Raw genomic sequence first — 26,928 nt, 5'->3', positions numbered from 1 at the left:
AACTAAATTATTGCTCATGAAACTTGTGTGGCCAGTTTGTACATACCTAAATCCTAATCCCTGAGATTGTTTTAAGAAACTCTAACCAGTAGTCTTCTTCAGATTTTCAGAGGTGAACTAATGACTCTAATATTTTGTTGTTATGTGGAGTTAATGACTTCCACATAATGCTATCTAAAGAAAATCTGGGGTTGTTGAATGAGTATACTTTATGACTCTAAAAGCTACTAAATATATGCTTGAATGAATGGAAAAGCATCCCAAATTGTCATCACACATAAGGAGGCGTAGCTTGTTTTACGAGTCTGAATAATATTAAGTTACATATAGTGATTTCAATAACTACACCGATGAAGTCCATCGGAAAACTTGGAATGCACAAAAACAAGCTGGGGCTGGAATTAAAACTCTTCTCCCTCCTCCTCATTCAGCTCATACTCGGCCTCGCTGTCAGAGTTACCATCGACACCTACATCATCCAGTCTCAAGTCATCGTCATGTAGTTCATCATCAATGAATACATCATCATCAACTTCTGGTATTGGTTCTCCATGGAATATGGAAGTTGGATCAACAGGCAAATGGTCTACATCGTCTCGATTTAATGGCTCGGCCATGGCTGACCCACTCTGGAGAATAGGGGGATAATTGTTAATGTTGTTGTCACCATCATCATTGGAGTCACCATCTGATGCATCATCATCGTCAATCCCATCATCAACAGTTGTTATTGCAGGAATGTTGTAAACATTCCTACTTGACAATTTTTGGACTACCTGCCAACTTCCCCCCAATATCGGATCATTGAGATAAAAGACTTGATTTGCTTGGTCGGCAAGGACGAAAGGTTGATCTTTATACCATGTCCTAGCAGTATTGACTACGGTCATTTTGTCCCTAACACGTATCCCCCTTCTCGGGTCGCCAATGTCATACCAAGCGCACTCAAAGAGATATACCGAACGCCAACCCATGTAGCGCAATTCCAAAATATCATGTAACACACCGTAGAAGTCAACATGGGATCCCTGATGCTCGCCATGCACGACCACCCCACTGTTTTGGCTGCGGCGATACCTTTCCCTCTCTTTCGTATGAAAGCGAACACCATTCATTATGCATCTGGCATAAGATGCGACCCATGGATCTGGACCACATGCTAAGGCATATATCTCATCTGTTACCGCATCCGGCTTAACTGAACGAAGCTCTCGAATCTACCAGACATATGAATATATACGCTGAATTAGTCAAAAGGTGTTTAATGAGAATTGAAGTAGGTACAGCAGTGCAGACGGTTGATCATCTTACTCGTGATCTGAACCAAGATGGGAATTGATTCTGGTGCGTTTGGTCGATATTCTGAGCGTGCTCTTCTTGGATCTTCTTATAGTGCTCCCTGTACATATATGTGACACGATCATTCACCATGAATGAGATAAGTGATATAGTTGTAAGATAATTGTTTTGTATTTAAGTAATAGATGATTGACTTCCTCAATGTATTGCTCAATCTCCGAGCAATTATTAAGTATATACCATCGGGCATTGACCAATAGTGTGTCTGATAATTTGTGGGATCTTGCTGTTCCCAAAGGTCTAAGCTTTTGTGAGAACACAAATAAACTTTGCTCATTTCCGTTATCAGTTGAGCCATTACGAACATCAATGTTTCGTTCCTCGCGATTGTATTTAGTTTCAATATTATGGAGGTACATTAAGCAAAATGTCAGGCACTCGATATGCACATATGCCTCAGCAATTGAGCCCTCTGGCCGAGCTCTATTGCGAACGTACCTCTTGAACTTCCAGAGATACCTTTCGAAATGGTACATCCACCTGTATTGCACAGGTCCTGCCAGAAATGCCTCATCTGGCAAGTGAATGGCAAGGTGCACCATGATATCAAAAAAGGCTGGAGGGAATATCATTTCTAATTTGCAGAGAATGATGGGAATATTAGCCTGAAGAGATGTCAACACTGATAAGTTCAAAGTTCAAGAACACAATTCTTTGAAAAACGAGCTCAAATCTATTAAGGCTTGACGTACATCAGACCGTAAAAACCCACCAATGACAACCGGCAAGAGTGATTGCAAGAAGACATGGCAGTCATGGCTTTTCATTCCACTGATCTTTCCATCACTAGCGTTCACACAACGGGCGATGTTCGATGCAAATCCATCAGGAAATTTCACTTTTGACACCCAATCACAGAAAACCCTTCGTTCGTAGGAATTTAACATGTAGCAACCAAGACTCATACTTACTCGGTCCCCAGCATGTTGTAAATGCAATTCCTTCCTTATTCCAAGATTTTCCATATCCCTGCGGGCATTGGGAGAGTCCTTAGTTTTTCCATCAATATTCAGCAATGTTCCCAAAACGCTATCGCAAATGTTTTTCTCAATATGCATGACATCAAGGTTATGTCTCAAGGCCAAGTCTAACCAATATTGAAGCTCAAAGAAGATAGATTTTTTGGTCCAATTTAGTTGATTGGGCGTTCGCTTCCGCTTCGAACTAGCTTTACCAAACTGGATATGGTTGGAGACCTCACATAATTGTTCTATCAAATCCTCTCCCTCGACCCTTGATGGTTGGAGTCCATGCTCTTCGCACCCATTGAAAGAATTTTTTTTTCCGTCTCCAACTATGATCAGGTGGCAACCACCGTCGATGGCCCATATAGCAATGCTTTTGCCCATATACCAACCACTGTGAATTTGTGCCTTCTCTACATGAAGGACAAGCCATCTTGCCCTTTGTGCTCCACCCAGAAAGATTGGCGTATGCGGGGAAGTCATTGATAGTCCAAAGTAGTGCTGCATGTAAGCTAAACATTTCCCCACTGTACGCATCAAACGTCCGAATACCCTCTTCCCATAGTTCCTTCAACTCATCAACAAGAGGACGCAAGAACACATCAATATCATTTCCTGGTGACTTAGGGCCAGGGATTAGTAACGACAAGATGGTGTATGGATCTTTCATACATGACCAAGGGAGCAAGTTGTAAGGCACAAGTAGTACTGGCCATATACTGTACGGCTTACTCATGTTATTGAATGGGTTAAACCCATCACTCGCCAAACCGAGTCAAACATTGCGAGGGTCTTGGGAAAAGGCAAGATGTTTGTTATCAAAGTCTTTCCATGCCTTTGAATCTGCTGGATGTCGCATGCATGATGGATCGTCAACACGTGCATCGACATGCCATCTCATGGCTCGGGCAGTCTTTGTTGACATAAATAGCCTCTGCAAGCGCGGCTTCAGTGGAAAGTATCGAAGAACCTTTTGTGGTACCATTCGTTGCTCACTTGTGCTTACAACCCACCTAGATGCCGAACATTTAGGGCATGGATTGTACGATGCATTTTCCTTCCAAAACAAGACAGTCATTTGGGCACACATGTATCTTGTCATAACTGAAGCCCAAGCCACGCTCTAAGCGACGAGCATCGTTATATGAATCTGGGAAAAGAGCGTCGGGAAATGCAGCATGCAGAAGCTTGAGTACCATGTCAAAGGACTTCACGGTCCAACCACCTATGCTCTTGATGTGAAGCAACTTGACGATGAATGATAGCTTCGAGGACTTCTTACATCCAGGATAAAGTGGCCTTTGGGCGTCGGCAACCAACTCCTCGAAATTATAGTTGGTTGGAGCATCAGAGGTGGACCCGGCATCAAAGTTGTGGGCATTTCCATCATTCTTAAAGGATTATCCATGAACGACCCATGCCGAATGTCATCTAACATCTCATCGACATCATCCATGTAGTGATTGGAAGGAGATGCATCATCATCTACATCTTCAGAGAATGTAGAATTTAGGATCGGATCCTCTTCTCCATGAAAAATCCATATTGTATAGGTTGGATCAATCCCTCTTAAAAACAAATGATCTTCCACGATACGAATAGAGTGGAAAGCTCTATTCCGGCATCTCTTACATGGACACCTAATCTGATTGGGTGTTGATGAATGTGCTTGCGCCATGGCTAAGAATTGTCGAACACCTTGATCATACTCAGTGGAATGCAATCTATCTTCAATATGCACCCAAGACTTATCCATCTTATGTATCTGGGTGAATTAGCAGCAAAAGGCTAATTAGGACAGCTTTGGCACATGGACATAATGACCTTCGAATAGAAAATTAAATGATATTAGTCTTCTATCATAGCATTATGAGCTTAGAAAACTGGAATACCAAGTTGTAATTCTACATTAAATAACTCGCACACTGCTGTAAACCAGTTGTAAGGTGGAAATTCTTATAATCATGAGATAACTAAGTGATATCTCATTAATGGGTAGTCAATTCCAAGGATAAGCTAAAGTATATCAAATCATATACTTGTAACCTACAAACAGATTCTTCTCCACAAACGTGAGTAATGTTTATGCGTCCAATAGTCAAATTCTATTGGAATCTTAGATGTAGTATGCCAAAGGGAAATGAAGGTCTATATGTACTCACCATGGAGAAGATTACATATGGTAAGTAGTAGGTTATCCATGGTTCAACAAAAATCAACAACAGTTGCTCATAAAGGTGATATTCAGAGGAGGCAAGGATAAGGACATAAGGGCATTCTATATAAGCAAATCTTTTTCAGAGTTGAATACATTAATTTAAAAAAATTAAGGGCTACACCAATTAAATATTGTAGACTATTCATTTCTAGGGAGTAAGTTTGGATGCTAAAGATTTAAACTATTAGGAGGGGGTAAGCACAACTCGGGATCAAATTATATATTTGAGTTAAAATCAGTCCAGGTTTTGGGACTGATCATATAGTTACCATATGTGGGATTTTTTCTAAGGGACCTTAACATACCTTTTGATGTAATAGATCCGCAGACAGCGTCTTATAAGATTTCTAAAGTATTGTTGTTGGTTTTTGGGATAAACATTTGGGCGTTGAGGCTAAATGGGAGAAGTTATACCTACTTATAGAATGTTACAGCCACAATTATAATTAATTACTCATGTATACAAAGGACTTTTAATCAAAATTGCAAGTAGGGTGGTGTCCAACAAAATATCATGAGAGTCCACAAAGTTAAAAGCATCTAATATCCCCTGTTATTCAGCTGCAAAAATATCCTACACTTGTTCGTAGTGGGTTTATTCAAAGCTTAACAAACCATTATCTTCAAATTTGGATTTGACGATAAATTCCATTGCCTGTCTGAGAAATTGATGCAAAATACAAGTCAGTACATGATTAAGTGGTACTCAATCATGTGTCCTGACGTATGTATTCAAAGATGATGAATGGATGAATGATCGAATCTAATGCTATCTACTTCAGGATAAATTTATGTGTTTTGTTGAATTCAAAAAGAGTCTATGATACCCAGTTAAAAAGGTGATCAACAAATGCAAATAAAATGAAAGAATTACTGAGTTTTAGTCTTTAAAAACAGGGCAGATTGAAAGGGCACGCATAATTCAAAATTCAAGCAATGTTGGGATTGATGGGTCGAGAACAAATACAAAGGAATTGTACCCAATTTAGTTTTCTTTTTTTTTTATACGTAATTCATGGCATTATGCCACCTTCCCCATTGGCTTATGTCCAGAATATGGTTTTGAATACTCTCAAGTCAATCAAGTATTCAAAACTGATTGTAGTAGTTAGCAAATATGGCAAAAATTATATACCAGGAATTTTTTGGTCCACTGGTAGTGCCTCTCAGCTGCAGTGGGGATGCAGATCTACAGTTTCAGTATCTAAACATGCAAGTTTCTAATATCCATATTTAACTTCAATTACATTGAATCCACAAGTTTCAATACTGAATTTGAATATCTATTCTATCCCAAATATAAGTTGTTAAGAATACTTTTTGTACAAACAACTGAAACTGTATATACTGGAGTTATATGCTCAATTATCACTTACTAACATGTTTTTATATAACATATATACAATATACATCAGTACAATATTGTTGACTGTTGATCTAGTTAGTGTGTTGGTGACTAAAGGATTATACCATTAGGAGGGGTTACGCAACTAGTTGACATTGGTTTTGGCATCAAACTAATAGTGGATGGAAGGCAAGTGGGCTTCCCTCTATATAGAAGAATATGAGAACAAACTATTACTATATCCTCAATAGCTCTTGTTTCCACCAATATTGCAAGATTGGTGGGGACCCCAAGAGCATACAGTTTTATGGTGAATGAGAATGGCTATAAAACAATATAAAAACCTCATTCATGCATTTAAGACTGACTTAATATGTATCCTAGAGTTAGGGGATGAATTAAGTGGCAATAAATTGGGGCTGGATGAGTTTGAAGGGGCTGGATCTTACAATTGATCTCGACCCTTGTGTAAGCATTGTTTCGATCATACCTACTAGGAGTTGGAGCCCCCAATTAGCGAATACATAATATATGCCTTAAATAATTCTCTATGAAATACAAATATTAGAAATCAGTTCCCTTATATGATATTTGGGAAATTATTTAACAAGGAGTCATAAGCCTGGTAGGACTCGGTGACCTCACTGTTATTCAAAAATAGTGTGTTGGGGACCCACTATTATGGGTCTTGGGGGCAAGCATGAGAGAGAGAGAGAGAGAGAGAGAGAGAGAGAGAGAGAGAGAGAGAGAGAGAGAGAGAGAGCAGACAAGAGAAAGAGGGGTCTGGGCTGGTGTTTCCTTGAGGGATCTCAAAGAAGACAGAAGATAGGAAGAAAAGGTGTCAAATTAATTTGGAAGGGTAGTGGACCGGTAGTAGAATATCCTAAAGCTATCATTAACCATATAGACAGAAAACCAAATATAATTCATTATATGCTCTGTTGTATTCAAAAGCTTGCTCTTGTGAAAATCACTTACTCTAGCAAGAGATGACAACCAGTGGTACTAGTCGGGAATCCATGACAGTATAGTTCAGTCAAAGCTACTACAAAAAGGTTCAAAAACACGAATGAAGGACAATCAAAACCAGTAAAAGAATAGATTGAAATCCATGGCAAAATCCATGCAGGGAATAATGAAAATCAGGCATGCTAGAGTAATCATCACCCAAACTACGCAGCACATTATCAGGGGAAAAAAACACGGGGCAAAATCCATGGAGCAGAATTACATGAAATAAATTACTACCACAAAGTGCGTATAATCTGATTTATAATACGCCTAAAATGCAACAACATCTATGGGACAAGTAACTTTGGATATTCAGTGGAAAATTACATCGGTTAGGGAAGAAATTGATAACTTACAAACAATGGGTGTCGGGGTGGGCGCTGGTTTAGAGCAAATCCACGCGTGAAGTATAGTTCTTGGTGGAAACAGGGCTGCACGAAAGGGTGATGGGGAAATCGGGGCTGCGCGGGGGGGAGAGGTTAGTGTGGGGAAATGGGTTACCCTACCAACGGGGGAGATGCACTGGGTATGCGAGGGAGGGGTTGGAGATTTCGTGGTAGCGCGACCGAGAGGAGGTGGGGATCGGATCAGCGGCTGCGGCGAAGGGAGGGGGGGCCGGGGGGATATTGGCTTCGGGAGTGGGAGGGGGAAGACAGGGGTAATCGCAGAGCTGGTAGGTGGGGCGAAAAATACAATATTAATGTACGTCTATATTTTTACCCAAACAGGATATTCTCGCGGGGGCGGGGCGGGGACCAATATATTACATTTACTTTTTGCGGCCAGAACCAGTAGCCCCGATTACATGAGTTTCTCGTGGGAAAAAGCTTATACCCATCACAACCATAATTTTAGGCTCAGTTTTGACTTCCATGAAGACAACTCGTGAAGAAAAATTATTATATCGTTACAAAAGATATGTTCTCACTAATTCTTATCCACCACTATAATCTCATGGAAAAAAGTCTAGTTTTACTCCCACTACTAATTTTTGTGGCAATAGCTCACTTATTGTCACCAATCTATATGGCGTAAAAAGAATCCATGGCAAAAAGTCCAATTTGTTGTATTGTCTTTTTCTTTGGTTCGAATTTCAACCAAAGCTCTACCAAACATATTTACATATCAATATAACTGAATTTCGCCACAAGAATATGCCAATTGAAGGGTCCACGTCCAACTACCATCTAGAAAGTCAAGGTTGGTGGCTGTCAAAGAATGCAGGCTGCCTCTCCTCTCCTTCACCATTTGCTGCTGCTATCAACAATGGTGGCTTTCCTTTGTCAAGGATGGAGGCTGCATGCCTCTCAAATCTCTCCGATAAAAGGAGAGGCCATCTGATGAAGGAAATGCACAACAAGGAAGAGCTCTAGCATGAAGAGCTGAGAAGAGAAAGACAGAGAGCCAGGGTGAGTGTTGAGAAAAAAAACAAGAGAGTTGAGTTGAGTGGGATGTGATTCTCATCCTTTGTTATATTTTCTGTTTTCTACTATTTAATAGCAGAGCTCTTTCTTTGTGGACGTAGGCAGTTTGCGAGTGCATGTGTCTTGATCTCCCCAGCAAATGATATCCGAGCCTTGTTGTTGGGAGGAGTTTTTTTAGAAAAAAACTCGATTATGGTATTTGCTTAGTTTCAAAATTTGAATATATCAAAGTGTTCGTCTTGACAAAACAAGACCAACAGTGTAAACTAGAGGCCGAGAAGACGTCACACACGCCGTTAGAAGATCGGTGAGTGAGGCCTACTTGCACCATGTGCCTAGACTGGTCCAACCCAGTTTAGACCCGTCCTCCTAGCAACTGAGTGCATGAGGGACACACTCCCACGAGGCCCTACACACCCCCAAAGACTTAGTGAGTGAAGGACACATGCTAACGCGCCCCCATACACACTGAAGGCTTAAGGCTCGTGTGATACACACGCCTCAGTCATGCCCACACGCCCCAGCGTAGAAGGTGCGTGACTTGCACACACCTATGTGCCCCACGAGCCCCACATGCTGCATGTACCAAATTTCCTGTTTTGGTTTCCTTGTGCTATCTGAGGCCAATTTTTACGAAACAACATTCATTCTTAACAAAATTAGGCGTTCTGGACACAACCATGCTGTTCGATTGTCATGATTCCACCTTGAAGATTTTGTACTTGCATTTTGAACTTAGAATCAATCTAAGTCCATGGAGGATTCAGCATCAGGCGCCATGATAAAGCTAACTTCCTTAAACTACAGTCTTTGGAGACCTCGAATGAAGGATCTCCTGAACTGTAAAGATCTGTCTGACCCCTTAGAAAATGAAGGGATGAAGCTAAATGAAGTTACAGATCAAATGTGGAAAAATATGCACAAGAAGACTATCAATCAAATCAAATAATGGATTGACCATAGTGTCTTTCACCACGTGGCCCAAGAGACGGATGCATATACACCCTAGAAGAAGCTAGAGGCTATGTATCAAGCGAAGAGTGCTCGAAACAAGGCCCTCTTGATGAGACAGCTTGTTAAGTTGAAGAGCGATACCTCTGTTGCCAAGCACACTAGTGAGTTTCAAAACCTAGTTAACCAGATTGAGTCTGCCAAGTTCATTCTTGGCAATGAAGAATAAGCCCTGGTACTTCTCAGCTCATTACAAGACAGTTGAGCGATACTGGTGGTCTCCCTGAGTAACTCTACTCCAGATGGCAAACTTACCATGATGATGGTCAAGGATGCCCTCTTCAATGAAGAGGACATATGGAAGGAAACGAGCATGAATCAGTCTCTTTCCCTCGTTATAGAGAGTAAAGATAGGCCTCAAGGTAATGGAAAAGCCAGAAGTGAAGGCAGAAACAAGAGAAGTCTCAGACACATGGAAGGTCCAACGACAGCACGAACCAGCAGAAGGGTAACTTGAAGTGTTACCATTGTGGCAAAAAAGGCCACGTGAGGAAGAACTGCTGCAAATTTCTAAGAGAGCAAGGTCAAAGCAGTCAGAAAGAAGATGATGAAACTCTAGTCACTTTTCGGGAGATGTAGCGGTACTCTCTAGCAGCGACAAGATTGGTTGCATCATGCTGTTGAAAGATGTTTGACACGTTCCTAACCTTCGGCTCAATTTGATTTCTGGGATAGTCCTTGATCGATAGGGCTATGACAGCTACTTTAGTAAGGCACTTGGAAGTTGTCACAAGGTTTCATAGTTGTCGCCCGAGAACGCATTTGTGGTACGTTGTACAAAACTCATGTGAAGATCGGTTCTAATAGCCTCAACTCAGTGGAAGCGGAGGTATCACTAAATCTGTGGCATAAGAGACTCGGACACATGAGTGAGAAAGGGTTGGATACGCTTGTGCATTGCATTGAACCCTTGTGATTGTTGTTTGTTTGGAAAAACAACGTTGAGTCTCGTTTAATTCCTCTACGAATAGGAGATCAGAGTTGTTGAGTCTGGTACACTCTAATGTATGTGGTCCCACGGAAGAAGAGTCATTGGGAGGTAACAGTCTGGGTGTATGTTCTACCCACGTACCCCACAACATAATGATGCAGCCGAAAGGAATCAAACCATCATGTTGTTCGTGCTGCTTGTTACCTGATCAACAGATCATGTTCAAGTGTGGTTTAGAAGAGATGTCTCTTACTCTTACCTGAGAGTGTTTGGGTGCAAAGCCTTTGTACACATATCCAAAGAGCTGAGACAGAAGCTCGTGTCAAGTCAACTATGTGTATCTTCAGTGGATAAGGAGATGAAGAGTTTGGATACTAGTTATGGGATCTCCTGACAAAGTGAGCTTACTCAAAAATCAAGAGAGCTTAGTTCCAATACTCCATATCCTACACCATTATAGGTTGCCACAAATATTGAGGATATGTTGGGTTAAGATCCAGAAGCAGAAGAAGAAGCTAAGGGTGTTGAGTAGGGGCAGCAAGAACCCTTTCCACCAGAAGCTGGACTACCACCACAAGGCTTAGATGGTGAGGAACCTCATTTGGTTGATGAAGCTCAACCAAGAAGATTGGCAAGAGGCCACCCATTGATTCCGTCGAGGAGATATCCAAAATTAGACTATATTCTACTTACTAATTAGGGGGAGCTAGAGAGCTTCCATGAAATTCAAACTTATGCTGATAGAAGCCTATTGATGCAGGCAATGTAAGAAGAAATGAGTTCTTTGCAAAAACATTAGACCTATGAGTTGGTGCAGCTTCCTGAAGGAAAGAAACCACTTAAAAACGAGTGGGTGTCCAAGTTGAAGAAAGATGGACAGGGAAGGCTTGTGAAGCACAAGGCCATATTGGTTGTTGAAGGGTTCCTATAGAACAAAAGAATAGACTTTGATGAAATCTTTTTACCGATGGTGAACATGTCCTTAATTCGAGTTGTACTCGGACTGGTAGCCAACTTGAGAGGTTTGTTATACTCATTCTTTACGTTGATGATATGTTAATCATTGGTGAGGATAGGTCCATGATTAACAAACTAAAGAAGGAACTGTCCTTTGACATGAAGGACTTAGGCCTAGAACAACAGATTTTGGGCATGAGGGTTGTTCATGATAAGCCAAAGGATTGTTGCTATCACAACAAAAATATGTTGAACGGGTGATCAAACGTTTCAACATGGGAGATGCCAAGCCAGTCAATACTCCACAAGCTAACCACTTCAAATTAAGCAAGAGCTCATGTACCTCTTTAAAGAAAGAGATTGAAGAGATGGAAGCAATCCCTTACTCCTCAGCTGTAGGAAGCTTGATGTACGTAATGGTCTGTACATGACCAGATATTGCTCATGCTGTAGGCATGGTGAGCAAATTCCTTTCAAATCTAGGAAATGATCATTGGGAAGCTGTGAAGTGGATTCTCAGGTACCTGAAGGGTACGTCAAAGTTATGCTTGTGTTTTAGGGGAGCTAAACCAATTCTGGAAGGCTATATTGATTCAAATATGGCAAGAGACATGGATGGTAGAAAATCTACTTCAAAACTTTTCTTCACTTTTTCAGGAGGAGTTGTCTCTTGGCAGTCCAAGTTGTAGAAGTGTGTTGCTTTATCTACAACAGAGGCAGATGTTGTGGATGAAGTGGTTTCTCCACGAACTAGGGGTTAGTCAAGAAGACTACAAGGTACATTGTGACAGTCAAAGTGCTCTAGACTTGAGCAAGAATTCAATGTACCATGCCTGCACCAAGCATATTGATATCTGCTATCGTTGGATACATGAAGCGATGGAACAACAACTATTAAAGCTTGTGAAGATCCATATGAAAGAGAAGCCAACAGACATGCTGACGAATGTGGTTACTAGTGAGAAGCTCGAGCTATGCAAAGACATAGCCGGGATGACCTCTAACTATAGAGCGTTCTCCTCTGATGGGCATGGAGGGGGAGAATTGAATGGTCCACACCCAATCACCATCTAGAAAGTCAAGGTTGGTGGTTGTCAAAGAATGCAGGCTGCCTCTCCTCTCCTTTAACATCTGCTGCTACTATCAACAATGGTTGCTTTCCTTTGTCAAGGATGGAGGCTACAAGCCTCTTAAATCTCTCCTATAAAAGGAAAGGCCATCTGATGAAGGAAATGCACAACAAGGAAGAGCTCTAGCATGAAGAGCTAAGAAGAGAAAGAGAGAGAGAGTCAGGGTGAGCTCTGTGAAAAAAGAAGAGAGTTAAGGGTAGTGGAATGTGATCCTCTTCCTTTGTATTTTATGTGTTCCATTGTTTAATAGTGAAGCTCTTTCTCTGTGGAGGTAGGCAGTTGTTGTTAAACTCTTGTTGTCACTGTGTGCGCACATACATGTGTCTTGATTTCCCCAACACCAATTACATATTATTATTTTTCATTAACATATATTGCATTTAATATTTCAACATCATATGACCCAAGGTTTTTAGACTTAAAACATATGTTGCATTTAATATTTCAACATCATATGACCCAAGTTTTTTAGACTTATGATCGAATGCTGTACAAGAGAACTTCCCTTAAATTGCCATTTTCGATGACCAGAATGTTCACTAATTTCTAAATTAGCTGATTTTACAAATTAGAAGTTAAATAATTGCTTACAGAGCAACAGGTTTTAGTAATGGGAATATGCACAAACACCTCAAAGGTACATTTCAATATTAATAACCACCATTTTTTTTTCATTTAATTAGTAATAATTTTCTAATTGTTGTTTTTTATGAGCAAACTTTGCTTTGTAGGGCAAGCTCTTTTGCGCCAACGTCGCCAAACAGTTTCAAGTCTCTTGAACCTCTTCGGTATATTGCTTCCATTCAACATAACTTCTTGATTAATTTTATTTTATTTTTGTTTTGTCCCTTTCTTTTTCATTTATTGTTTCATTCACTTAAATCTGCATTGTTTTGTAATTGCCAAATTAGGACTTAAGGATTTATATGAAGCAACGTTGGTAGATATCGAATTTCAAGATCTTTTATCTCGCATTTGGAAAGTGATACGATCCATACGAATTTCAGATATTAATATGTGTTCAGACATTATTGCGGACACAATCTTCAGTGCTATCAGCAGAGGGAACTTCGTATTTGTTTCTGAAATGCTCGAAGCAAATACGGAATTGTACTTCATCCGTAACTCTAGTGGAATGACCATATTCCATTATGCTGTCCTACACCGTCAACATCAAATCTTTAACCTTATATACGGGTTAAAACAGAAGAATGACCTATTGCGTTATCGAGATAATGATGGCAATACCATATTACATACGGCAGGGAAGTTAACCGAAGTCACTCCTATTGATCACATCACAGGTTCAGTTTTGCAAATGCAAAGAGAAATACAATGGTTTAAGGTCAGTAGCTCGATCTCTCACTTTAGATTTCTCGGCTATACTCTCTTTACTTATCTGCTTTCTTTTAAAACGTACGTTTTCCTCTCCAATATTTTTTGTGTGGAAAATGCTAGTATTTAGTGTTAAATGTATTTAAGAAAAATTTACAAAAAACTACTTCACGTATTGATCATTGATACATTGAAAATCACAAAATTTGAAATTCAAATTAAAACTAACAACATGAGTCTTGTAAGTACATGTAGCAGTAGTACTCTATTTATTTATTTATTTATTTGTTTTTGCAATTCATTAATCTTCTTGGAAATATATAGAATTTTTTAAGATTTTAAAAACGCTACCGTATATGGAATCATATAAGAGTAACTTTTGTTTTCCCAACGGCTACTTTATGACCACTACTACCAATCGGGTTCTCTATTAATTAGAAAGCTAAATTTTTGTTTACATTCTATACATAGAATAAACTTATAAGGGGTGTCAAAAAATGCTATATATAATCATTGATTGTGCAAGTGGCATACTTTTTTTTGAAAAAGTGTGGAGTCCAGTATAAAAAATTAATTAGTCATGTTAAATATAGTTGTTGAGTGCACAAGCGCTGCGTAATCATTTTGAAAAAGAGTGTGGTCCACTATTAAAAAATTAATTTTATTTTTCATGTGAGTCTCATATTTACTTTTTTTTTTCAAATGAATTGTGCGGCACTTGCGCACTCCATAACTGCAAATATCACTTTTCAAAATTAATTTTCTCATGTGAGTCTTATATTTACTTTTTTTTTTTTTTTTTTTAAAAGTGCACAACTCTTGCACGCTATGATAGTAAATTTAATTTCTCATTAACATTTAGTGAGAAACCCATATCTAAATGTTAACAAGTTAGCTTAACAATGCCTTTTTATAAATTTGGCATTTTTATTCATCTAACTGTAAAAGATATATGAAAAAAGATCCCCTCAGCCATGCCATCGTGGTGGTCTGGCCATGCCCTAGGTTTGACATAAAGCAGTCCGGCCACCATCTAGTTATTAATATATACATATAATTTTTTTTAAAAGATAAAAATAAGAATAGTTGTATTTTTATAAATAAAAAATTGCAATGATTAGATATTTTAAAATTTTCACTTCAATTGCATTGTGATATTCATCTTTTGCCATCAAACAAAAGATTATGAAAGAGCATTCCTATTCTCACTAGGAGTTCTCACTAAGAATAGAAATTAATCTCATTCCAAGGACCAAACATGTCATACAATTCACTTTGTAGGAAGAAGAATGCTAGATATACGTATATATAATTCGACCATTGTGCAGTTTGCACAGAGTACGTTGCTCAATCTATACCCTCGTTAGAATAGCCAAAAGCCAAATCTAAGTTTTAACTAATATGGTATGAATTTGATTTCGCCTATTTCATTGATATCCAATACCTACATGGAATTATCATTTATTCTTTATATAATAATAAAATAATATTAATTTAATTTTTTAAAAATTTGAATTTATTTAATTTTATCATATTTTACCATTAAACCAATTATATGTTAATTATTAATAATATTATGGCTCTCAAAAAACTGTTGCAACCAAATCACGGTAGGAAATAAGGAAAAAGAAAAAGAAAAAAGAAGAATAATGAAACACGTGCTGTTGCAAGAGAGGAAGAACACGTGGGAAGAAAGGAAAAAAAAAAAAAAAGAGTTCCATAGAAGCCAAAATCGAGGGAAGAGAGAGAGTGTTTGTACACAAGAAAATATTTTTTATTCCTTTCGGTCATGCTATAGTGACTATCAAATTTGACCCAAATAACTTAATAACTTACTATACCAAAAAGTCATTTCCTTTTATATTTGCATAATTCAATACAGCACATTTTGAGATTCTATTAGCCAAACTCTCCATTGGATTTGCATTTGCAGAATCCAATAAGAGTGCTCCATCTTAAGGGACCTCGGAATCAGTCAGTATTGCAGGAGATCTAAGGAGATGAATAGAATGTCAAATATCGATGGATAATTTTTTGTTGTATTTTAACTTTTAATTGCTTTCTTTCTAAGATTTTGTTTAATAAATGCAGGAGGTTGAAAGAATTTGCCCTCCCATGAGTAAGGAACTTTTAAATAGAGATGGTTTGAGTGCTAGAGATTTGTTTACGAAGACCCACAGGAATTTGAGGGAAAAGGGAGAGAAATGGATGAAGGCCACAACAACTTCTGGTTCAGTGGTAGGAACTCTCATCATTACAATTATGTTTGCGGCAGCATTTACTATTCCAGGTGGTAACCATCAAGAAACCGGCTTGCCAATTCTAGCACATGACAAACTGTTTAAGATCTTTATAATTGTTGATTCTGTGTCGTTCTTTTCTTCCTCGACTGCAGTATTAATGTTTTTGGGAATCTTCACCTCACGTTATGCAGATGAAGACTTTCTTATATCATTGCCCAGAAAGATGATAATAGGTTTTTTTACTCTTTTCTTGTCCATCATAACTATGATGATAGCCTTTTCTACTGCCCTTTTACTTACATTACGTGGGGAATCATGGATTTTTGTTCCTATCATTAGTTTGGCTTGTGTTCCCATTTTATTTGTATCGATGCCATTTCGCCTTCTTGTTGACATGTTTGTTTCAACCTATGGATCGGGCATCTTTGATAGGAACATGAAGCTTTGGTTTTGACTTTTTTCCTCATTTGTTATAATATTGTTCCATTAATATTTGACATATTAACTAGAATTGATGAGTTTTGTATAATGGGACAGGTTAATGAATATTTAGCCAACGTTTGTTGCATGTTATGTTTTATATTTTAGATTGATGATCACCCAATATGATCATATCTTTTTCTTTTTCCTATTTTAGATATTTAATTCGGCAAATAAAAGGGAGTACTAAGGTCTCCTAAAATTTCTATCCAAGTTCTAGGATCTAAAGTGCGAAAATGATAGACACATAAAATAGAGCATCTCAATTTCTCTAGCATAATTAAATGTTCAATAAATATTATAATATTAGTTTTATGTAATTATTTTTGCCCAGTTCTAAATCTTATAATACAGATAAGAATTATCATAAGTCCAAATCCAAGAATATAATACATCCTATTGCAATAAATTACTCTAGAAGTTTACCTGCCAAGAAGTATCCTTAACGGCCTACACAAGATTATTAGTGTTGTAGGGTTATAGAGTTATTGTCATATATGGAATATTACTTTCTCAAGAAACTGTATGGTGTATACATTTTCGATTAAATTAAATCGTCATAATAGTGCAAGAGTTTTATTTAAACTTTATGTCCCACACACTCATGGGTTTAGACTAATTTAATCTTATCATTTAATTTAATGAGTCACAGTAGGACCAGAATACTTGTATATCTAATCACAGTGGGATACAAAGTCTTCCACTGTACTGAGTGATCAAGGGTTCTCACCTACAATATTAGTGTGTCTTTAGCCATCGAGAGACACTCTGAGGTAAAGTTGCTAAGGTGATTCTTTTCTCATAGCCAGATCAAATTTTTCATCGAACTAAGATAGAGAAAGGTACGTCTTTTAACTGTTATATTATTATATTATTGTGGATAATAGAAAATTGAAAATCTAATTATTAATGTTAATATTAAAATATTTAACATGTAGTATCAGAGCCGGGTTACAGATTTTTTATGATCTTGATAAATACATTGTAACCATATAAAATATGCATGCATGACAGTACTGCTTCTCTTGGTTTATTTTTGTTTTTCTCTTCGGTTTGAGACAAGAACATATGCTGCTTAGGATTCTACGTGAATGTCCCACCTGTTCATAAAATTGTAGTCTTGATTTCGCATATGTAAAAATTTTTCATATTGATATTATTCATGTGTATTTGAAACAATGTTTTTATTTTGTTTCCTTCTAGCCAAAATGGCTTAAATTTACCGTATAGGCACGGTGAATGTGGATATTTCATTCTGAATTCCAATGTTTCGACTGAAATGCTCATTCCGGTCCAGAAGCTATAATAGAAAATTTTTAGCCTTTTTGACTCATTTTTCAAGCAATAGTCTCATAACTGATGAAACAACTACAGCTTTTTGCATGATTTTCTCCCAGCCTACTATGAAAATGAAGAAAAAGGCAATGACCCACAAACACCTACGATGCACTTTTTGTGTTGGCGATTAATTGTTGTTTTTATAAAAACAATCTCTTTGTTCTTTATCTAGAGGAAGTGAAAAATGAACTCGGGGTTGCTAGAGTTAACATAAAAAACATAGCTTTCTAGTTTTTAAATATGTATATTTTTAAGACTTATATTCAAAATTATTATTGAGTTTTTCATGTATATATATTTTGAAAACTTGTATTGATATTATTTTGTAATATAATCTCTCTCTCTCTCTCTCTCTCTCTCTCTCTCTCTCTCTCTCTCTCTCTCTCTCTCTCTCTCTCTCTCTCTCTCTCTCTCTCTCTCTCTCTCTCTCTCTCTCTCTCTCTCTCTCTCTCTCTCTATATATATATATATATCTATATAACGACTATCTTGAAATGGTACAATGAAATATGTTGGTATCAAAATATTCAATTCTAGTACCTCAACCAGAATAGTTACTGAAATGGAATTCAAAACTTTAATTTGAAATTGTTTCGAACTGTGCTTGTTGCTTGTATGGTGTTGTCTCTAGAAAGAGAAAGAGAGAACAATGATGAGGAGCCACTGAGTGGGGCCTAGAAGAGGCAGAGCAAGGTGGTCGGAGTGCCCTCATTGGTACTCCGGGATGGAAGAGCTCCACCACTGTTGTTGTAAAGACCTCTCGGTTTGGTAGCCTGATCTATCTCAAAGATGGGTGTTTTTGAATATAAAACAACAGGGTATGGAGTTTAGCGTTGAACCTCCTCGCCAACTCCTTTGTGGTCATGGTGGTTAATACGGCAAAAAAAGAAAATAAAAGAAGATAACTGTGATTGGAGGTGGACATTGACAGCGAGAGGAGTGTTGGGGACCTTGGTCAAGCCTCTAAACACTAAGGGTCTAATCCTTTCCTTGTTGCTCCTCAAGTGATCGATATGACTCATTTGCTTGGTGTAGATCACGTGTAGCCAAAATGAAGTTTTGGTGAAATGAGGCTAGGGTTCAATGGTGGGAAGTATAGATGGTGTTTGGGCTAAGTAATCACGGGTTGGGTGATGATGGTGCACGGCTAAGTGACCCTTGGGATGCTAGGCGCCATTTGTGTGCTAGGGTTGGATGATGGGCAATCTTAGCTAGGGTTTAGTGATGAGTGATTGAGGCTAGGTTTGATGAAGGGTTCGGCCAAGGCTAGTGGGGGTACATGGCTAGGGCAAAGGTGGCTTGTGGAGATCCTAAAAGTTAGGAATTGTGTAATTCCTAAAATATAGGAATTGAGATCTTGAAATCTAGATGGACTAGGGTTGGCCGAAAATGAGTGTGATGGATAAGGGGCTGAATTGTTTTGGAGGGAAATGGAATTTGAGTGAGTCAATCAAGGGATGATGACCAATCAAATTATGGAAGGAAAATGGAAATGAAAAAAAGTAGGATCTAGGGTTTCGGCCAAGCCAAGGAGGCTATGACCGAATTCTTCAAGTGAGATCTAGGGTTTATGGGCTTGTTTGGTTATGGGAATTGATAGGTGGCATGTAGGGCTTGATGTGGGGCTAGGGTTTTGTGGTTTATGGCAATTGAAGGTGGTGTGAAAGGCAATGGTATGGGCTGGCCGAAATATGTGTTTGGGAGATGGGAATCTTCAAGAAACTTCAAGAAAATCTCATGAACATGGGAGAAAACACATGAACACAAGAGATCTTGCAAGCCACAGCACAAACCGAAATCCCAATGAAGGGTTCGGCCTCTTCACTCCAATTAATCAACAAAACTCCAACAAAAACACAAAGAGAGAAAATGAAAAGAACAAAGGAACCAAACAATCTTTGATTCACGAATTGCACAAAGAATTGAATGGAAACCTCAATATTAAAAGATAAATCGAATCACACCTATTCACAAATTGTAAGATGTGATTCTCTCTTTGGGGATTCACGAATTGCACCCCAAAAGAGCCCAAGTGCAAGAAGCACCGAAAATGATAAACTCTCAAGCCTATGGCTGGCCACTCAATGTTCAAAATGACAAAAGATCCTAAAGAAATGTCTAAGGGTCTTATTTATAGAGTTTATGAAGTGGAAACCCCTAAAAGGTCCCTAGGAAAATTAAAATGAATAAATTAAGCAAATGAAATAATAATTAACAATTCTTTAAATAAAATAAATAAAAATAATAAAATATATAATTTAGTCCATTATGGTTGTGGCATGCATGGCCTATGGTGGGCTATGGTGGTGCATGGTCCACGGCTAGGCTAGTCATGGTCTGGTCTGCGGCTCACTACATGGCATGGCATGGTGCCATGCGTTGGTCTGGTAGTGGGCACGACATGGCACTGTGCATGGCCTACCAATGGTGGGCATGGCATGGTGCCAAGCCTAGGCCTGATGGTGGGCACAGGGTGATGACGTGTTGCTGCTGTAGTGCCCAATCAAGTGGCTTGGGCGGTGGTCCTGCATGGCCTGGGCTGGTGGCCTGGGCGATGAGCATGCATGGCCCAAGTTGATGGTCTGGACTATGAGGCTGTAAGGCACGGGCTGGAGCCAGGCGCTGGATGGCATGCCACTAGCCTCGCCTACAAGGCACGAGCTAGAGTCGTGCTCTAGATGGGCACGCCACTAGCCTTGCCTGCAAGGCACGGGTTGGCGTCGTGAGCTAAATGACGTGCCTGTGAGGGCACGCCACTAGCCTCGCTAAGTGGTGCTGGGGCACGCATGTAGGTGTATGCACATAGGTGCATGCTCAAGGGCACGCGCAAGCCTGCACACATGGTTTGCGCATGGCCAATAGCCTCCATGGTTGCCCGTTGCATGTCATGGTCTGAGCCAAGGCATGCAAGCAGGCTAGCCATGTGACTGTCCTGACCCTTCATGAGTTGTGTTGAGGTGTGGTCCCGGCCAATTCTCCTGGGGGTTGTGACAAGGAGGCTTGGGACGCCATGCCGTCTTCTCCTCCCTGGTGACATCCACCGTTGCGCCAAATCGAAGGAAGTGTGTATGATTGGTGTGGCACTACTAAGTCTGAGGGAAGAAGAAGAAGCAGCCTAGGGTTTCTTCTAGAAAGGGCTTAGGTTGTGGGCTTTCCAAGATATTAAAAAAGTAATGAGTGTATGGGCCAGCATAGTGGGCTAGAAAAACTAGCCCAACCCAATAACATAAAAAAAAAAGGGAAATTGGACCAAAGAATCAAGCTTGTACCGTAGGCCCTACCCAAGATGGCAAGATTATTGTTGACTAGACCCAATTGTCCAGCCTAACTAGCGTTTGACCAGTGCACTAAACCAGGTTTTGACCCAGGTTACTGAACCAATCTGGTCCAGACCCAGACCAGTTAGATTATATGATAGTATAATATTATTATTGTAATATTAGTTTTTATTTAAAAAAAAAAGAAACAATCTGAAATTTTATTTTTCTTTTATGTGCATGTTCTTATTATTAAATACATGTATGAATTATTTAATATTTATTTTTGGGCTCTTATTATTATTATTATTATTATTATTATTATTATTATTATTATTATGCCATAAATAATTGTTTATCCAATATGGGCAAATGATTTATACCTAAATTAAGGAAAATATTGGTTGCTCAAAGGTACAAGATTTTCTTAAATTTTGGTGAAAAATAATTTAACTCTATAGTAAGGTGGATATGATGGAGTGAACAATTTTGTGTGCCAAGATTTACTCCAAAATGAGGGTCTTGATGACACTACAAATCCATCCATTAAATTAAGGTTGGATTGAACACTCTGTGTGTTAAGATTTACTCTCAAATGAGAATTCTGTTGATACAGTTAGTTCATCCACAGAATTTAATATTGGTGAGAAAGCATTTTGTATCAAGATCTACTCACAAAGGAGGGTCTTGATGACACTAAATGTTCATCCACCAAAATAAGGCTGGAGAGAATAATTTGTATGTCAAAGTTTACTCCAAAAGGAGAATTCTATTGATACAGTTAGTTTATACACAAAATTTAATACTGGTGAGAACGCTTTGTGTATCAAGATCTACTCCCAAAGGAGGATCTTTATGACATTACCTGTTCATCCATCAAAATAAGGTTGGATGAACACTTTGTATACCAGAGTTTACTCCTAAAAGAGAATTATGATGATACAACTAGTTCATCCACAGAATTTAAAAATGGGAGATAATATTTTGTGTGTTGGGGTTCATTCCCGAATGAAGGATCTCGTTGACACTATTAGTTCATTCATAGTAGTTTAAACTCTCGATAGTGGTTTAAATTTTGAACTTAAAAATGGATGGAACATTTTGTGCATTGAGATTCACTTCCAAAGGAGGGATCTCGAGGACACTATTAGTTCATCAATAATGATTTAAATTCCATTATTGTTTATGAGTATCAAACTCAAAGCATTAATGCCATCAAAATGTTTTTTTTTTTTTTGCAATAAGTATGTGAATACCATTACAAGATTTTCTATACAAAATGACTATAGTTTAAATAAATATGAGTATGTTAGTTTTAAACTAAGGTCTCGTTTGGTAATGACTCTAGTTTTAGACCTTGGTTTATCCATTTTAAGTCTAACATTAATCATTATTGTGAATAGTGATAAGGGTAAAAAAAGTACAATGTTTAAGAAAATTGAATTAATTACTCCATATCAAACTATAGGAATTCTTAGTTTTGTACATAATGGTTTACTTCAGAGGCATTATTATTTCATTAAAATAATGAGAGATGAATAAGTTGGTAGCATGGTTGTTATCTAGATACAAATTTATTTTTTTAATTTATATCTTTTGGGAAAGGAAGGAAATGATGGTGATAAATATAGAAGAATTGTGTCAATTGAAGTTTGCAAGAAATAATGACACATGAAGGTTTAAGTGTCCTAAGCATAAGACATGATTCAAAGGGAAGGATAAACTTTTTTCCGTATAAGTTTCGAATAAGACCTTACACATGTTTATGCATTCTTTTTAGATTAAACTCGAGCAGAAATGTTCATATTTATTTTGTATGTATAAGTTTCACATCAAACTCTATAAATGTTCATATCTATAAAAAAAATTTTAAATTGCAAGGATGCCTTATGTGTGGTTGTAGAGCCACGCTTTTAAAAAAGAAGCCGTGCTATGTAATTTGCCAAAAGAAGTCGTGCTACGTATTTTGCTGTCCATTTCTTTAATTTTTTTTTTTTTTTATCTTTTGACATTTTTTAACATATTTAAATATTTTTAAAAAATAAAAAAATAGATCAATACATTAATATACACTTTCTTAACGATCAATATATTAATATACACTTTCTTAACGATTAAATAAAATAATAATAATAATAATAATAATAATAAATTTAAATACATGAGCAGTTAAAATGAGTAATCAAATTTATAGAAACACACAAGCATTATTCTTAAAAAAATATATTATTTTAATCTATAATTGTAAATAAGCTGTTAACAAGAAGTTGCTAGTCTATATTTTTGTATGGGATTCAGATGACTTGTCATATGAGTTTACCATATTAGCCGAGAGCATGATTGGTTAATGGCATATGATCCGATTTTTCAAATGAAAAATTTGAATTCAAAACCTCTCATCCCCTTTATATATATATATATATATATATATAAGTTTACCATATTAGGTTTGTAAAATGAGAAATGATAACAATAAGTTGGTGTCTTTCTGTAGAAAAAATATATAAATTTAGAATTTACATGAAAAAATTATTTTTTATAATGAATTTTACTTTTTGTAAAGTGAGTACACTGAGACTTGTATGCTCTAGAACTTTCTCTAACATTACTCGCATATTATATATCATTTACATCTTTTAAATAGTAAGGTTTAGTTTGTATGATTGTTATCTACACAAACTTGTAAATCAGATTTTTCTTTATAGTTGTCTTAATAATATACGATTTAAATCCTATAATCTACCTAAATATGTGAATAATTCTTTATAATTATACAAAAAAGTGTTCACAAAATAATTTTTTAAAAATAAATTTATAAGTGATTTGATGTGATACATCAGATTTTTTTTTTTTTTTACTGTAAAGTAGATATGACATATCAAATAAAATTATATTAGTTTATAAATTAACTTTTGCAAAATTCCTTTCTGGATCATTTGATAATCAATTTGTGCAAATAGTTTACTTCACTAAAAATAAATTTCTTTGTTAAAGTTTTACGAAAGTTGTGAGTTAATTATTTTCCATGCATCTAAAGAAAAGATTTCTTAATTCTTTGTCTTCTCTTAAAATAAATCCATTTGTATTTTTCAAAATACAACATTTGAGAATATAACGTCAAATTATTAAAATTGACATCTTAAATCATTATATTAAAAAAGACTAGCACTTTACTACGATTCACTTATAGACTAACACTCTATAAGTTAAATCCTCCCCTCTTTTCCTTTTTCAAAGGCCATGTTCCAAACTATCCAATAATTTTAAAAGGAGAAAATCAAATTCATCAAATATCTTCTTTTTTTTTTTTTCAAAATTAGATTATTCAATTTCATGAGATAATTAACGTACTTATTACATAGATAAGGGGATGTGGAATACGTGTGGATTAGAGGTTATCATCAAAATATCACTTTAGCAAAAGCATAATCCAAGTGCTTCTATGTCATTTTTTTTTTTTTTTTTTTGGGTTGTAATCTTCCACATATTTAGGCAAGTTGTACCAACCCTGACAACTATCCTTCAAACGAAGGGCATGTCCCTCCTGGTATTGAGGGAGAGACCGATGCATCGATAGAGAATCCCATATAGGAGCAAAATAAAATGGCTTAATTACTCTGTTTTGGTGGTTAAATTTGAGTTAAGTGGGACTTCAATGCTTAATCAGCAAGTTTAGGATTCTCGTTTGTTTTCACGACTGAACCCAAAACTTTGAAAATTGCAGCATTGGTAAATAAATAAGTAAATAAAATATTATAAAAGGTACTACAAGTATTTGTGGGTCTCATCATATTATTAACTATAACAAAGTCAAACTAATCTAATCTCATCTCTGAAAATAAACACATATCTCATCTAATCTCATCTTATCTCAACATATCTCAAAAGATTTTATCTTATCTCATCTCATCTCTGAAAACAAACGAGGTTAAGAAATGTCATCTAGCCAATCCCCATTTGGAAGAAACTTGAGTTTGCTGTTTTGTTGATACGGTACCCATGCACACAATCTATAACTTTGGCAACCACTTTGAAGTCAAGTAAGACCTTTGAGCCCATCAAAAAAAAAAAAAAAAGTAAGACCTTTGGCACTGTGAAAAGAGATTTTAGTAGCTGAAGCCACTAGCTGCTCAAGAGGAATCCCTTTTCAGCATTCTGATAGTGATGAGTGCAATCTAGAAAGTAAAGAGCAATAAGATTCTAGATACTGATAAAAAAAAATTAACGGGAAATCATGGATGAATAATTCTCTTCAAGTTTCTTGTCATTAGGCATGCATCCTAGAAAGTTTCATCAATCAAACCTCTGGAACACAGAAGACATGTATAGCTGAAAGATTGAACAATCTTTAAGTGTATGATATCCAAGAGAAATCAAGCTGTTATACACAAACCAAACAAAAGTTTGGAAGAGAAAGTTATATCACAATCAAGAAGAGAAGGATATTACAAAATCAGTATCTGCCATGAGAGAACGGCACCAAATGTATTTGAACCTAAATGAGCAACTAATACCTACCTTCTTCATTGTTGAATCCATCTAGTGCTTGGTGGAATTGCTAGACTTCCTCTTCAAGACTACAATCCATGTAATCGCTTCCAACAAGAAGGCTATCGCACCCAATACAATGATCACAATTATGTAAGCTGATTTCCAGTTCTTTGCAGGTTGCAAGATGTCATAACCTTTAAAAATATTGAGAATGCCAAGGACAAGTATGGCGTATCCAAGGGCATGGTGGTAGATATTCCAATACAAGCGGTACTTGTGGTCCTTCTTTGGCCTCAAGAATAAAGCAAAGATCTGCAGAAGCCAAACAAGGATGTTCCATCAGTAGAAAATTAGGCATCACAGCATGTTGCCAAATTATACAAATTAAACCATTTGAAGCCAAGAATATGTATAAACAAACAAAAACAAAATACAGCAACATTACTCAACACAACATCAAACGTGGAGCTCTAACATTCCACAGTTTCTTTCACTTACAAATTTCTTTGAGGCTAAAAAAATGCCGAAATCTCTTTGAAGTTTTGAACTCCAACATTAATTAAGAAAAAAGAAAGTGGGGGTTGACCAAAAGGTTTAAGTCCCAGTGGTAAATATAGCATACCTAATTCGTCTTCAATATTTTGAGCATCTGGCAACTTCAATATCTAAAAGCTCGACTAATAAGGTTTTGAATACTAATATCAAACATTCGGATAAGAAATTCAGTTTAATACATAAAGAAACAACAATCATCATTAAGTCACTGACAACTTTTTATGGAGCTTACGACAATATACAAAACTAGCTAATCACCAGATAGCAAAAGATACCACGTTGGCACATTCTGTGAAGTGACATTACCTGCACTGTGGCCAGGCAAAAGAGGGCTACCCTGATATTGCGGTGATCAGTGTGTAAGGAATCAAAGAGAAAAAAAGAAGAAGCTGGAAAAACAGAGAGCATGTGCACGAAGGATGAGGGAAGATGCTTTCTCAATATTCTGTGTAATGAGCACTGTACAATCTGTCCTACATATACACGTTTCTGTAACAAACTAACCGTTTCTATACTAAAAATAGCAGCTGACTAAGCAAAGGAATAATAAGTATTTACAAAGAATCAAAATAATGGAAATAAGCAAAACTGGAAAAGAATACAATTTATCCCTTTTCAGGTTCTAAGCTTAAACGACTTGTAGGTTCTTTTGAAGAGGAACGGCCTGCAGTTTGAGCATCTATGGTGTGTAATAGCCCCCCACAAGATGGAGAATAAAGGTTCACTATTCCCATCTTGGACAAATGCAACTGAAGAACAAAGGAAGGTAAAGCTTTTGTAAATATATCAGCAAGTTGACATTTTGAGGCAATGTGAGCTGTGATGATGCTACCCTCTTGGATTTTGTCTCTGATTAAGTGACAATCTAACTCAATATG

At 37.2% G+C, this 26,928-nt stretch overlaps 2 protein-coding genes across 6 annotated transcripts in view; one reads left to right on the top strand and one right to left on the bottom strand.

Moving 5' to 3' along the window:
- The window catches only part of LOC122294862, a 28,956-nt gene extending 12,454 nt beyond the window's left edge, over positions 1 to 16,502 (top strand). For 3 of the 4 annotated variants that reach the window (XM_043103853.1, XM_043103850.1, XM_043103851.1), the window contains 3 exons: positions 13,083 to 13,139; positions 13,263 to 13,696; positions 15,778 to 16,502. In XM_043103853.1, coding sequence (XP_042959787.1) covers positions 13,083 to 13,139; positions 13,263 to 13,696; positions 15,778 to 16,383 — 1,097 coding nt within the window. In that variant the 3' untranslated portion in view covers positions 16,384 to 16,502. The remainder of the gene's footprint in view (positions 1 to 13,082; positions 13,140 to 13,262; positions 13,697 to 15,777) is intronic. The other variant, XM_043103852.1, reaches the window with a different exon arrangement.
- An 8,828-nt stretch (positions 16,503 to 25,330) lies between these two features.
- LOC122294924 (cytochrome b561 and DOMON domain-containing protein At3g25290-like) lies at positions 25,331 to 26,473 on the bottom strand. Of its 2 annotated transcripts, XR_006237799.1 has the most exons (3): positions 26,357 to 26,428; positions 25,523 to 25,807; positions 25,331 to 25,382 (listed from the first exon to the last, which is right to left on the bottom strand). XR_006237799.1 is itself a non-coding variant. In XM_043103914.1 (2 exons), exons 1-2 carry the CDS (start codon positions 26,456 to 26,458, stop codon positions 25,544 to 25,546), a joined length of 366 nt encoding a protein of 121 aa, XP_042959848.1. In that variant the 5' UTR covers positions 26,459 to 26,473; the 3' UTR covers positions 25,331 to 25,543. The 2 variants fall into 2 exon arrangements, 1 of the variants encoding a protein (XP_042959848.1); XM_043103914.1 differs by having other exon boundaries at positions 25,331 to 25,807; positions 26,357 to 26,473.
- Positions 26,474 to 26,928: the final 455 nt, after the last annotated feature.

Source organism: Carya illinoinensis, chromosome 14 (genome assembly GCF_018687715.1).
Source record: "Carya illinoinensis cultivar Pawnee chromosome 14, C.illinoinensisPawnee_v1, whole genome shotgun sequence".
NCBI lineage: Eukaryota > Viridiplantae > Streptophyta > Magnoliopsida > Fagales > Juglandaceae > Carya > Carya illinoinensis.
This window is presented reverse-complemented; position numbering and strand designations above follow the sequence as displayed.